Source organism: Bubalus bubalis, chromosome 9 (genome assembly GCF_019923935.1).
Source record: "Bubalus bubalis isolate 160015118507 breed Murrah chromosome 9, NDDB_SH_1, whole genome shotgun sequence".
In the NCBI taxonomy this organism is placed as follows: domain Eukaryota; kingdom Metazoa; phylum Chordata; class Mammalia; order Artiodactyla; family Bovidae; genus Bubalus; species Bubalus bubalis.
Genome location: NC_059165.1, coordinates 41,452,452 through 41,467,421, shown reverse-complemented (window position 1 = coordinate 41,467,421; position 14,970 = coordinate 41,452,452). Strand labels below are relative to the sequence as shown.

General features: G+C 33.2%; 1 protein-coding gene across 3 annotated transcripts in view; it reads right to left on the bottom strand.

The window, feature by feature from the left end:
- CLINT1 (clathrin interactor 1) overlaps window positions 1–14,970 on the bottom strand; it is a 57,528-nt gene that overhangs the window by 15,113 nt on the left and 27,445 nt on the right. For 2 of the 3 annotated variants that reach the window (XM_006058553.4, XM_006058554.4), the window contains exons 2-7: window positions 12,298–12,402; window positions 11,667–11,763; window positions 10,098–10,206; window positions 8,988–9,152; window positions 5,848–6,025; window positions 2,072–2,318 (exon numbers count right to left, since the gene is read on the bottom strand). In XM_006058553.4, coding sequence (XP_006058615.1) covers window positions 2,072–2,318; window positions 5,848–6,025; window positions 8,988–9,152; window positions 10,098–10,206; window positions 11,667–11,763; window positions 12,298–12,402 — 901 coding nt within the window. Of the gene's footprint in view, window positions 1–2,071; window positions 2,319–5,847; window positions 6,026–8,987; window positions 9,153–10,097; window positions 10,207–11,666; window positions 11,764–12,297; window positions 12,403–12,725; window positions 12,745–14,970 lie in introns of those variants that run through there. The other variant, XM_044947388.2, reaches the window with a different exon arrangement.

Genomic DNA, 14,970 nt, shown 5'->3' with positions numbered 1-14,970 from the left:
CTTAGGAAACAAATTTCTACCACTTAAAAAAAAAAATCTGCTCTACTCATCTCCAATTCTCAACTTAGACACAAAAACCTGTAATTATCTGAATAAAGGCAGATTTCCTTTTCTGAAAAAAGAAAAGTGAACTTGAATCCCTTTAAAGAGATATTTTTAAGTAATTCTATTCCTAACTTATCCACACTCCTCTTTCCCCTAACTCCTTTCTTTTCCGAAATCAGATGAGTTTGGCATGTCCACTAATCCTGGATTACTTTCTCAATTCTTTTCTTACTGTATTTCACTATGAGAAAACGTATCTTCCAGATCCCACTCAAATATTAACGCAGAATCATTTGAGAAGCACACACACACACATTTTATACGCATATATACATATACACATATATATACAATATGCTGAATAGTAATTGCCCAGGGTGGGATCCTGGTCTGTAAAGTCTTACAAAGCTCCCTTGGTAATTTCAATGTGTAAGAAGGTCTGAGATCTACTGGATTGGAGGCCAAGATCCTATCCAGCTCTACAATTTTATGATTCTGTGAAGTTTAGCAACACTGTTTGTATATCATATTTGTCAGTATAATTCTATATTGGTGTGATATACCTTGACATATGTTTTATATTTAGTTTCCAAACTGTGGGGCTAGAGTTGTAATTTCTCTCTTCTCCATAGTCCTAAACACTCTAATACACAGGTCCAATATTTTCAATATAAACACACTAAATTAGAACAAAAGTGCTAGCAATAGGGAAATACTATAAATAAGTAGGCATATTAATTTGAGGTTCGAAGATTAAAACACTGTATACTGTGGTTCAAAAAGTCCTTGAGATTGAAAGATATCTGAAGTGGCTGAGTAACTTTTCAAGAACTTCAGAGTTCAAGACATCTGTTCAGCAGTAAAAGAAAGTCAAAAAGCATATATACTACAAATATAAAATATTTTTGGTGTGACATACATTCAGGCTGTACTACAAATTAATATTAAAATCTTTTAAGATGAAAAAAGTTTCAGTTTACTGTTTTAAAAGCATATACAGATTGAATGATTTTCCTCATGCAACCTTAAATGAATTCTCCATATGACAACCATCATGTATCTGGGTTTTAATTATGACTACCAAATCTTAGAGAGTCATCAGTAAACTAACTGTATCTACAGCAGGGGAAAGCTAACACACAAAGAAATAACAGCGCCATTTCCCCATTTTAACTGCAACTAAAGTTGAGTTATAATTTTGAATTTTGAGGTTTTCATCAAATCTATAAAGAGGACAATATGAGTGAAACACCAGAAAATATTTGGGAAAAGTTGACACAGTTCTTGCCACTAAGTAGGACTAGCTTTATTTTTAGAGTCACCTGCAATTCACAGAATACATTAGCAAAATATTTTCCATAGGCTACACTTGATGAGCAGGTACAAACTGTGAGAACACTAGTAGGGGTACAGTAACAAAACAACTCTTTAGCCTTTTGGGGTAAACCTCCCTCTTTGGCAGATTTCTGCCCAAAAGACTAGCTTGCAGTCAGGTATCTGGCAAGTGGATTTCATTTCTTTGGTGGAAAAAAAAATGATGATGGTACATGAAGTAATGCTGCCACTAATCAATACTGACCACAAGGCAAATTAACCTCCCATCACAGGCACCATCCCTGTATTAAACAAGACCATTTCCCCTATATATTAACTTGTCATATATACACATTGTCATTGCTTACAACTTCCAAACACTACCATATTTTCCTTAATGAATCTGGCACTTCATACAGTGGTAGTGTCTAGTACGAAATAAAGGCACTACATTCTGATTCACAACTTTTCCCAAATGAACCAAGAGTGTCATTACTATTTCCACAGAAAGTGCATAGATAATCATTCAGCAACTGGACAGGTTTCTTCCTCCAAAGAGATTTCTTATTATTAATGACTGAGTAATATATGCCAGATGATCTATAATTAATAAGATTACCTAGAAATGCCTGAGACTACTAATGCAATAAATCTAAAAGTAATTTTTTAAGACTAAAATTGTGTATAATGTGTAAACTTGTGCCATTCGCACCTTAAGTGAAGACTGAGGTGTATGAGTTGAAGCATTCTGATCTGGACTTGCTTTGTCCCCCGTGTAATGTGCTGCTGCGCCAAGATCAATGGTTTTGGAAGGATTTGCTGTGCGCTTGTGTCTTGTGGTGGTGGTCTCTGTGGCCTGTGTGATATGGATATGCTTTGTCGTCACAGTCTCCTCTTCATCTTTGAATTCACCTTTGGGAGATCTGCCTCTTCTTGCTTTCTTTTCCTCATCACTGTCACTAAAAGATATTAAAAATGAAGGAAAATAATAAGACAAGAGATTATTTTTAAATGGAGCCTTCAGTGATTTGAGGTAAAGAATTTCAAATGCAGTCACTCCAAAATTCTGTACTTTGACTTACTTGACAGTGATCAAGACAATGTTATCTAAGCTATCTGAATATGATATCTGTGCCCTGGGGAGGGGAAGTGGGAATCCATCAAATTCCCCAGGTAAGACTAAAACACTGCTACAAAAAAGCATTTACATAAATGTGTACAAATAAAAAGGCCTGAAATAATTCAGGTGCTTATTTATAATAGATTTAAAGTTTAATTAAAAAATAAATTAGCTGAATTATTATCATATCAGAATCAACTAATGAGACCCTGGGAGCTCAAACAACTGCAAGGTACATTTTTTTGAAATGGATTTTGTGCAACAACTACAGTTTCATTTATATAACATAATTCTGTCAGTGACTCCCATATACTAAGCAAATATATAATTATAATTTCAATGGATATCTTCTAAATATCATCCTATCTGAATTCAAATGATTAAACTCTCATCTGTAAATGCAGAAACAGGAGATAATGCACTTTACAACAACTGTGCTCTAATTTACTATATATAGAATCAGGAGATCAAACTTTTACAAAACTATGAAAACTGTTCTACAGAAAATTTAAATGTATTTTAAATGTTTTGAAATAATTCTTTTTTGGGCATATTAAAAAAAAAATTATTTTCCTTAACAGTGTGAAAGTAAAAACATAAAATAAAAATGCAGAATGAGTAAAAAATGCATATTTCATATGCCACAAATTAAAAATGTCAGCAATAATGTATTCTCCAGTAATGATGTATTGAGGGGTTTTTTCTGTTGCAAGTAAGACAGAGAGAGAAATTACCTGAAATATGTTCCATTACCTTTATTTCTTAATTTTAGAGTAGGTGGTTTAAATTATAAATATTCTGAAATAAAATACTTAAAATTCTCCTTAAAATTATGAGTATTATTACTGATGCAAATTAACTAAGACTAAAGCAATTTCTACTTAAATATAAATCAATTTGAAGCCTGTATAAATCAAGAATCAAGAAGAATGACTTCCCACACTGAGTAAAGGGGTTAAATGTATTTTTATCTACAAGCATTTTAAGGAATCTACTAGTTCTGATTAAGTATTCAAAAGCCCTTGTCACTACCTTCTTAGCAACAAATGACCTGAAGATTCCCATCATCAATCCTGTATCTAAAACTGAAATTTCTTACCTTTCTCATGTTCAATTTGATTCCAGAGCAAGATAACTTCTTTACAAGTTGAGAACAAAAACCTGACTAGCACACAATGAAATGGAAGCTTCATATATGATCAGTGTTCAAGAATTTCTAAATATAATGATGAATGAAAAGTCTGAAATTCTGATAACATGCCAAAGAGGTCCCATGCAACTTTGTCTAAAAATCCATTCTTCTCTCACAAATACTCCAAGAAATAAAGTCCCTAGCGTGCTCTTTAGTTACTAAAACAAACAACACACTGAATTTTCACTCTTTTAAATCTGAATACTCTATTTAAAAGATTTAGGAACTCTTACAGATCCTGATCCTGTCTTAGAGGCAAATGTAGGGGGAAAAAAAATCAAGGGAGAAACAGGAAGAAAAAAAAAAGAACAGGAAGACAAAAACAAAGAAAAATTGAGTGTGGAGGGCAAAGAGAAAGTTAATAGAACGAGAATGTACGTAGTTAGATCTCTAACCAGCCTACCTACCTGATTGCCATACTTCTTCAGGATATAACAAGAGAATATGTGGCCATTATGTTTTCTAAATCAAACCAAAAATGTAAACGCTAAGGCCACAAGAACACTAATGAGGGAAAAATACCAGAGTATTTGAAGTAGGCATCATTTTCCAAAGTTCAACTATTTATTATTACTATATGCATATACTTTAAGTATAAAAGAGCTAGAAATCTAGTTGTAAAATATATTCAGACTATTAAAAATAAATTCTGGTTCTTCAAAGACCATATTCCATAAATAGACAGGAATTCCATAGATGAACCTTAATAGTTTCAAAACTGTATTTTTATTTCTTTTCCACAACCCCTAATCTGAACTGTCAAAAAAAGAGTTTTTTTAATAAGAGAAAAAGAGATGGTACTTAAGTTAGATGAACTCACTTGAAGTTGTGGTTGCATCTCTGTATAACTATAGGCAAGTTCCACACAGATGATTGGGCCTCAGGTTTTACTTCCAAAAAATAAGGGTAAAATCCTTGCTCTAGACTATCTACTAGCAATACGGTGAGACACTAATGACAAAGATCTTATAAAACTTGCTTTGCAGATTAAATGCTATATATTTTACCCTCTTAACTGGCAGAAAGACTAATTAATACCTATACTGATAGGTAAGAACAAAAACTGAATGCTAAAAAGTTCCAAGTACTATTCTATGTGAAACTAAATACGAATACCCCATCATCAGAAAATAAAATCTATAAAAATACAGGTGATATGTGAAAATATTTTAGCTCAAAAATCAATCTGGATTTTTTTTCTGGTATACAGTGACACAGAATCTAAATGAAGTGTCACAGAAAGAATTAAAATTTCAACCCCCTTAACTTCTGTTTTAAACCTAATATACTAAACTTCATTATCCCTCAGCAATACCTTAGGTCCCTGGATCATCAGATGCTCAAGTACAAAATAAACCATCAAAGTTCTTACTGGAAAAAAAAAATCTAATTAAACAGCCTGAATAAAAACATATACGAAATGTGATCAAATTTAGAAATAAATGGACGCAGACAAGGAAAATGTGCCAATACTAAGTGCAAACAATGTCTGATCTACCATCTTATAAACAGCTATACTGTATATATTATGTATGTATGTGTATATATACACCCACACACACACACTATATGCATAAAAAAGCATATACAGAAACTGGAACAATACAGAGAAAATTTGCACGCCCTGGGAACTGCCTGGTCATCCAGTGGTTAGGACTCGGCACTTTCACTGCCATGGCCTGGGTTCAGTCCCTGGTTGGGGAACTAGACTAGTATGTCCCTATGCAAGGACAACAGTTCACAGACTATTCCATATTTTCACACAAGCACTTTTAGGGGAGTGAAACTACTCTGTGTGGTTCTGTAATGGTGGACACTATGCATCTGTCAACTGTACAACACAGTGAACCCTAATGCAAACTGAAGAGTTTAGTTAACAATACTGGTTATCAATTGTTAATAAATGTACACATGAATGCAAGATGTCAGTAACAGAAGAAAGTGTGTGTGAACACACGCTTGTACTCAGAGAGGTGGGGTTATGTGGCAGCTCCCTGTACTTTAGGCACGATTTTTCTATAAAACTAAAAATGCTCTAAAAAATAAAATCCATTAAATAAACAAACAATAAAAGCTGAATTTCAGATAATGCCAACACTCAAACAAAAAAACCCAAGACCCAACTGCATAAATTTAGTACCCTTTCCGAGAGACCCAGGAGACAAAGTGTTAATACCTGCATCTTTCTGGAGAGTCTTCTCTATCTTTCCTCCGGAACTTGCTGATGGTGTCATCAATTGTGCTTCCAATTTTATCACTCAGTTCACCTAATTTATCACTGAATGGAAAAGCACTCTTGTTTTTATCCCACTCCTCATCCCATTTTGATTTGGGCTCAGGATCATATCTTTCACCTATATAAAGCATTAAAAAGAGAAGCGATTCTAAGGACATTAAATTCAAAAAGGGTCTATAGTCCTTATTTCTGAAGCTTTTCCTCATAATAAAATAGTTTTCAAAGGAAAACAGAAAGCTCCCACAGTGCTGAATCAACACAATTACAGCAAGGCACAGCATGGAGTGCCAGTCATTAAGTGGCAGGAATGCAGATTCAAAAGCTTTTGTTTATGAAAACTTATACAACCTTAATGCAAAGCACAGCATATCCAGAAGTTCTTTAGGGCTGTTGAAAGGAGTAGAAGAAAACACAAAAACCAAAACAGGATGTATAAGCAAAAGAGAAATGGAAATCTTTTTGGTTTTATGTGGTTTTGCGGGGTTTTTTGTTTGTTTAGGCCATGAGGCACATGGGATCTTAGTTCCCTGACCAGGGATGGAACCTGCACTCCTACAATGGAAGTGCAGAGTCTTAACCACTGGACTGCCTGGGAAGTCCTGAAATCTTTTTATTTTTACAGAAGTCGCTTACTGCATTATATTTCATTCTCATCTCTTAATGGTTTTTCAATTATTAGAAAAGTATCAGGACAGCAACAATCTCTTAAAAGACACAAACTATAGGAAACACTATTCTGAATGCTACATATCTCAATAGTGTAAAGACTCATAACTGTCATTCTTAACTATCAAACTAGAAAAATAAATGTCTTTCATCACCTGGGAAAGCACCTTTCAATTATTGTAAAGAGAAAATAATATTCTAACTACCAAAAACTATACAGACTAGAATGATGAAATATGCTCAAGTGGTTCAGAATAGTGATGATCTATTCAAACACCAAGTCCAAACATATGCTGGGACTGGCAAAACCTAGGGACTCTCTGTGTGAATTTGTGAATTGAGTCAGTAGATCATTGGCAGTGGAAAAAAGCTCCCAAATCTGTTTTAGTCCTTGTCCTTGAAGACCTAGAGAAGAGATAGGAATTGCAGGCACTAAGTGGAACCTTTTCCATTTCCATGTCCAAACTTAAGAGCCAAGAGTAAAATGTCAGAGAAATCACGTGAGGTTAAAAAGAAGAAAAGACTGAAAACTAAGCAGGGTGCAGAGAAAAAGGAAAGACCAATGAGAAACAGCAAAATAATCAAAAGGTGGATAATTGAGCTTTTATCTTAAAAGTTGGTTAACAAGTTCGGATGGCATACATGCCCACTGGAGATTGAACAAAACCATTTTGTTGAATTACTAAGTAAAACTACAGAGCAAAATTTTCTGTACGAGTTTGAGGATTTAAAAATATGTCTACTAAATCTGAAAGTGATCCCCAACTTAAAGAGAACATGACAAAAAGTTTTCTGAACAAAATTTAAGCCAGGATGGCATTGTAAAAGTGAGTAGCTTTCCAACAATGTATATGTACACTTCAGTAACAATGTGATGAACTAGGCGTTGAAAAAAACAAGTTTATAGGAAAAAATGAAAAAAGCACATGAAAACTAAACTGATTAGCATGGTAAACATCATACTAAGAAAGTGTCAAAGAGACTGCATATTGGCAAGACATTTTTTAATGTCAAAATGAAAACCATGTAAAATAGTTAAAGTTGACTACTTAAGTCTCTGAATAATACATATAGCATTAAAAACAACGTATAAAAGAAACCAATGCAGATACACAGGACACTGAATTCTATCTCTAATGCAAATGCTGTAATTAGTTCACTCTGAACTATTTATTCACTTATTCACTTATTCAATTGTCTAAATGCATCTAATTATATATTGCGCTGATTTTAAAAAGGACTACTAGCAAGTAGAATGAGCAGCAAATAGCTATTTCTGCTAAAAACCACATTGATCTGCTAAAGCTACCTTGAAAAATCTAAATAATATCTATTGAATACGTGGGTAAAAAATAAAAGACTTCTTACTTCCCTAAACAAGAACTCCAAAACATATTTATGTCATTTAAGAGTAACATTTTTGCCAATTCAAGGACTGACTAGTATGTGATATGAGACATAAAAGGAATCTTTCTGCCATTAGAAACATTAGCCTATTAACTGCAGTACTTTTTCTTTAATGCAAGAAAAGCAGAGGAGCAAAAGAGTGAAGATATTTTATAGATACAAAGTAAGAAATAGAAGATTTTTACATGTTTACAATGAAGAATCACGAGATCTCAGTGAAATTCAAATATAAAAAACAGCTATGGTTGTGGGTGGTTAGAGAGTTCCAATATGCAGCTGCTAAGTATACAAAGCACCAGCCAGTCCCTTACACAAAATGGCAAGGGACTGTCAGCATTCACAGAAGACAGAACGAGTCCAAAGGAACATACTGTGAAACAGAGTTCTTACTTTCTGTATCTGTTTCAAGCACCTACCTAGTGACCTATTTTAGGAAAACTATATTATACATTAAAAATAAACATGAGAGATTAATGTTCTAGCTGTCCTTAAATATATTAAGAACATATATCTGACAGGCCTAGATGAAAAACTGATGGTATCATTACCTTTTTCTACATCAAATTAACACAGTGCTTAATTAAGGGAGGGAATTAAGGATGGACTAACTTGCAGCTCTATTTTTAGCCAAAAATATAACTAAACTGGTTTCGAATTAGCAGGATGAATCTCCTGATCAAACTTTTTTAATTGCTCTAAATGGTTAAGTTAGAGGAATCCTTTTCTTCTTAGAATGGGAACTCGAAGAGGAAAGGACATATATCTATTTTATTCTTTGTATGTCAACTCAAAGTTTGGTCATTCAATAATGCTTAATGATTAAAATCATACTCTTGAACCACAAAAGTAAAAAAACAGATTCACAGGATCCAAAGCAAACAAAATGAGTATTACATATGTCTTAGTATCATATATATTCAAAATAGCATTTTTGTCTTCCGTGATTCTTAAAATATACCCAAGAAGCTAAACTGAAGTTCAGGTGCTAATCTGTCTTTGATACTCACTGTATCTGAATCCTCCAACACTGTCTGAGGAAACCCCAACATATTTGTCTTTGTTCTTCTTGGCTTTCTTTCGCTCTTCACGAAGCCTGTCATCATCCTGGGCAAATTCAACCAATTCTTTCACCTTCTGGCGAATATTTATACCTTGATCCTTGCCATGCTCATCTGTGAGGATGGTAAGGGAGAAACAAAACCTTAAGAATTCAGTTAATATGTATTAAACCTTTTAACACACACACAAAGACATGAAAATTTCAAAGTAAGAAACCACCTTCAATATTTTTAAATTAATAAAAAGAGGCAAACTGTGTTACTGAATTTTGTCATTTCCTCATCAAATCCTAAATCTTGAGATGCAATTCTGGCTTATAAGAGCTTGCAGAAATGAACTAAAAAGGACCACAGATAACGGTGCCATGCAAAATCAATTAAAGATCCACTAAAAAGGATTACTAACAATAATCATACAAAAATGGACTAATATCCAAAAATGTTATTTTCTCTTTCTATAGTATTTTAACAAAACAAAATCTACATTTTAATGACTGAAAAGCACCTAAGTGCCTTCCTCTCCCCAATACAAGTTTAAAAACACGAATTACCAGGATTTAGTATAGCTGAAAAACTGAAATTTTAAAGTGCTTTCAACTGGGGTACACTACAAAATGAAATGTGGTTCATTCTGTATCCTCTTTCACATTCAAAACACACTCTGGCCTTGCTGCCTTTGCACAGTAAATATTATTTGGTGGGAGGAAAAAAACCCCAGCTTCAAACAGATGTGTGTGTTTTGGAGCTCTAACCTTTTCTTCCCATATGATTAAAGCTATTCCTTTATGGACACCACAGGGGACCAGTCTCCAGTGCATATTTTAATATAAACCCGAACACTCATGTTGTGTTGGTTCTGTTGTTATTAGCCAGTCTTTTCTGCAAGTTCTTGTCTTCACTAATTAATACTCTAGGGCCCCACGTCTTGGATTCTGCACTCGTCACACAACCAGCAACAGTCACATTCTAATTAGAGCAGAGAAGCTTCTAAGCTGGTTCAGGTGACTGACAACTCCAACTACTGTTTTAATTTGCTTATAAGGTTTTTCTATTGCTCACCTACAAAGTGGTAATTTTCCAGGGATCGCAAATCATAAATGTGTTCTCTGGCACTTGTAACAACACGCTCTGATCCATTCCTTATGAGGTAAGCTAGGAGCAGCAATGACTGTAAAAATACAAAGCACCAAATGATTTAACGAAATAAATTCTGGTAGAGCTCTGGTAAATAGCTTAAAAAAAAAAAAAAAATTAACAGCAAATAAATAATCTGTATGTGTGTGTTGGGGGGGAGGGCATTCTTTACCATACATTTGACTTTAAGTATGTTTAAAACCTCGTATTTTCAATTTAGAGTTCCTCTTACACCAAGCATAATAAATAATTATAAACTGTCCACTGGATACATGTGTCAAAAGATTAAAAAAATTAATCTTTTAGGAAAAAGATGTTAGGAAAAATCTGAATGTATGATATAAATGAACACTAAGCTTTTAGAAAGCTGATTCAGTTTTACTGTTAGAAACATTAAAGAAAATAATTATTTGGTAATTATATGATCTCAGAGCACTTTTCCCAGATAAAATTTAACTTGGGAGGTTTGTGATGTGGCTTTTGTTTAAAAAACTTACTGTCAACAAATATGAGAAAAAAACATTAAGAATTTCTTTTTGAGGTGATGAAAAATGTTCTGATTTAGACAGTAGTAGCAATGCACAACTTTGTGAATGCACTAAAAAATCACTGAATTATGAATTCTGAACTTTGTTTGGAATAAACCTCACATAAAGATGATTAGACCTATGAAAATCTAGTTAGGCTGGAGAACTGAGGGACAAAAAACCTTCATCTGAGCAGGAATTTATTCTTTAAAAAAGTAGTTTACTCTAGAATTATTAAAACAAAACCCCCTAATTATAAAAAATTAATTTATAGGAATTTAAACTATTTCATCATTACTACTGTACAAGCTAAAGAAATGACAGTAAATGTTTTCAGAAACAAACAACATCAAAAACATGAAACTAAATAAAGCCACTAATTTTTAACACTGAAAGCCAGAAATGTTATTTTTAAAGTTTCATATATGAACATTATAATGACATTTTGGAAAGCATAAAAAAACCTTCCAAGCAGCAAGAAAATATAGTGGAGGTGGAAGAACCGATTACTATCTTGTTTAGAATTCTACACTATATGATGAGATCAGAATTAAATGAAAGGAATCTAACAGAAGAGTACATATCTGCAAGTTTTAAAATGTTAGAATTTTAATGATTTAGAATTTATTATATTTAAAAATAACACATTTCTGGTGCACAATACTGTAATACTACTAGAAAATTTTTATGTAGAGATGACAAATGATATTAGAGGGTGGTTTTATCTTAAATGCTCCAACACTAAACATAGGTACTACTATAGATTCATTACTTTCGATATGCACAAATATATGAATAGCTGTTTATGGTGATTAAAAAATACAACTCAAATAGCAAATCAATTTTTTATCTGTTTTAGAATATTCTATTCTAGGATTCAATGTCTATCATAATCACTTATGTACGTACACTTTAAAATTTCATGTCTTCTACATGTCAAATAACAAATACAGACTAATACCCATACCTTATAAACTCTTCTCCAATTTTTTTTGTTGTCTTTTAACATTCGTGACCAAAGCATGTTCATAAGTTCTGGAAATTGTTCATACATAAAGGTAGCCCTGAAAAAAGAACAGTTTTCCTCAAGAGTTTGTAGTATGTTGATTTGACAGTAGATGGCAGGCTTGTTCTAAGTTACTGTATTTTCCTAAAGAGCTTTAAAAAATAAGTTTAATTTAAAAAAAATTTAGATATGGTACCTTAAAAATGTCTATTTTATATAGTATCTAGCACATAAATCACACTAATATCATATTTCATAAGCCCTTCATTCAGTGGCATAGTCAGCCAGTTGTTTGTCAGGAAGAAATTTTCCTAGTTTTAAGTCATTTTATATGCATTTGTCAAAATTTTACATAGTTAAGCTACAGAAAGTCTCTAAACTTCATTGAAAAAGAAAAATTTTGTTTACTTTATTGAGCTAATATTTAGGAGGAATGGATCCTCATAAAATTTCCTGCACTGATATCTGAACGATTATATGCAAAATTTATTGTATCTGGTAGTTGAACAGTTTAAAACTGAAAGCAAATTTCACGTTTCTGGGTAAAGATAGTTGCATTCTTTCTGCACCGCTGAGTCAAATTATCACTTACTTGGCAATCTCTCCCATGAGTTGCCCAGAAGGTCCCCAAGGATCGTCATTCGTTGCTTCTCGAACCTTAGACTCGATCTCTGAATAATTCATAACCACATTGGTGCTGAAGACAAAAAAAATGCACGCACATACACACAAAGATTAGCATCAAAACTGAGAAACACATGAAAACTTAATAATGACACTACTGGGTGTCCTAATGAGATACCTCTACAGGGTGGGAAAGAAAACATCTTTTGTGCACAAGCTACCCTTAGGACACTATATAACACATTTAAGTTATCTTTAGGAAGATTTTACTATTCCATTAGCCTTCAAGAATATAAATGAGAGATTACATTAGAGCTGGCATAAGTCCAGTAAAAAATGGCTTTAGGTCAAATTAAAAAGGAAATTGAACATGCTAAAGTCTATTATAAAACTAACCTGTCAGTTTGCTGACCAGACCTGGTTTACATTCAGTCTTAGGTCCCCTGTTTACAGAAATTCTTTAAGTTAATAAGCAAAATTATATAGAAGCTGAATGTTATTTATACTGTATTTAAATTAAAACACAATAAAATATCAAACACTAAAGATGTCTAGAATCACGATGGATTTTAACTGTAATCCTTGCCTTTTTTCATTTACTGTACCACATACATTTTCTATGTCACTGTAACTCTTACTTTTAATGGCTACATAATATTCCATCAGAGGATTATATGACAATGTATTTAATTTTCACTTAAGACTTCATCAGTGGTCCAAAACATGGGTTCTAGGAGTCAGAGAGATCTGACTACAATTACTTTGTGATCTTTAGCAAAATTATTTTACTTCTCTTACTGTTTCCTTAAACGTAAAAATGGGAATAAGGAGGAATACTATTTACTACCTCAAAGAGTAACATATCAAATGGTATACCACGGTACAGTATCTAGCTAATATCCCCATTAGAATTTTAAAATATTAAGTAATATTTTTATAATAAGGAACTACCATTGAAAAAAGCACCTTACAATTAAGATATGAGATGGCAAAACATCTGGTTGTTAAAAAAGAATTTCTCATGCTTATATGGATTTAAGAATTCAAAGACATTCTGAGGAATAAATACTTTAAGAATGTGACATACTGTAGTAGTGCTCATTTGACATAGAGAGCTCCAATTATTACAGAAAAAATTATTGTATCAGATGCCTGTGAATTTGGTAATTCGTCCACTTAAAACTGAGTTTTAGCAATAGTCAAAAAGTGAGAAATTGCTAACTGTTATGGGCTTCCCTGATGGCTCAGATGGTAAAGAAGCTGCCTGTGATGCAGGAGACCCTAGTTCGAAGACTAGGTTGGGAAGATTCCCCGGAGAAGGGAATGGCTACCGACTCCAGTATTCCTGCCTTGGAGAAACGATTCCCATCACAGAGGGGCTTGGTAGGCTATAGTCCATGGGGTCACAAAGAATCAGACACAACTGAACAACTAAACATGATGTGACAATGACATTAGTTATATCTACCCCACTTTTGTTATATGGTTTTTCAGTTATCAAAAAAGTTCTGTTTTAAGTAATGAAGGTTTGTTAATAACTGGCACTCAAATCTCTCACATATAAACTTCAAATTTATTACAAATACTTCAATTAATAAACAGTATTAGTTCAAATCTTAAAGGAACCATTATGCATAAATGACTTGTCAAATCACAAAACTAATCTGGCTTCTAGGTTTACATTCAGAATTCAGTTCTATTAAAGTAGAAAAATGAAATTTATTACTTTCTTTCAAATCTTAGAGAAAGCCACACTGGTTTGATAACATGAATACAAATTATTTCCCTAGCACTAAAATAAATCCATGGTCTCTACTGCCTCTTTAAAATTTAAGACTATTAGTGAATGGACTTTTATAAAAACCCAGTGATCATTCTACTGGCAATTTTATGTATAAATATAGAGATAACTTTTTTCCTAATTTTTGCTAACAGTGGAACCAAAATAAAATCAAGGCAGCCAATGGCATATCTGCAATTTAAGATGCCACAAAATAACAGATTTCAAAATGCTTACTGGTTGAAGAATGCATGCGTTAGGCAGTTAATAGTGTCAAAATGCAGCATGGGAATGAACAATAGCAATTAGGATTATAATTCATCCAAGCATTTCATGACGAAGAAAGCACTTGAAACTGTTTGCACTGTTTAATTTGTTGAAGAACGAGATGAAAAGAGTTAATCTCTAGTCCATGTACATGAAATATTTTTACAAGAGCCTTCATAAATGCTGCAGCTTTCAGAACACTACTTTCCTTGTTCAAGTTACAAAAGCCCATGGGTCAAATGAGAAAGGTCCTGTTTCCCTAACCCTTCACAAGATTCTTAACTGAAGGCCTGTGTGTTTGAGCGCTGTGTGTTTAAGAGGAAGAGGTGGCAGAGAGCCAACATCTTAAGAATCTCCTATTTCCTTGGTTGAAAAACAATGGGAACTATGTAAAAGGACAACTTGCCAGTAGAACATACTCACAGTATAAAATGGCAACAATATGGAAAAATATGGCAACAACAGTAACAAAAAGTAACAAAGTTAGAAAACTCCATGAAAAGTATCAGGCTCTGTTTTGAAACCATTTTCCAATGAAAGCATTGCTTTCCAGAAACTGAAACCACTCAGGATAAGATCTAATGAAGAATTCCA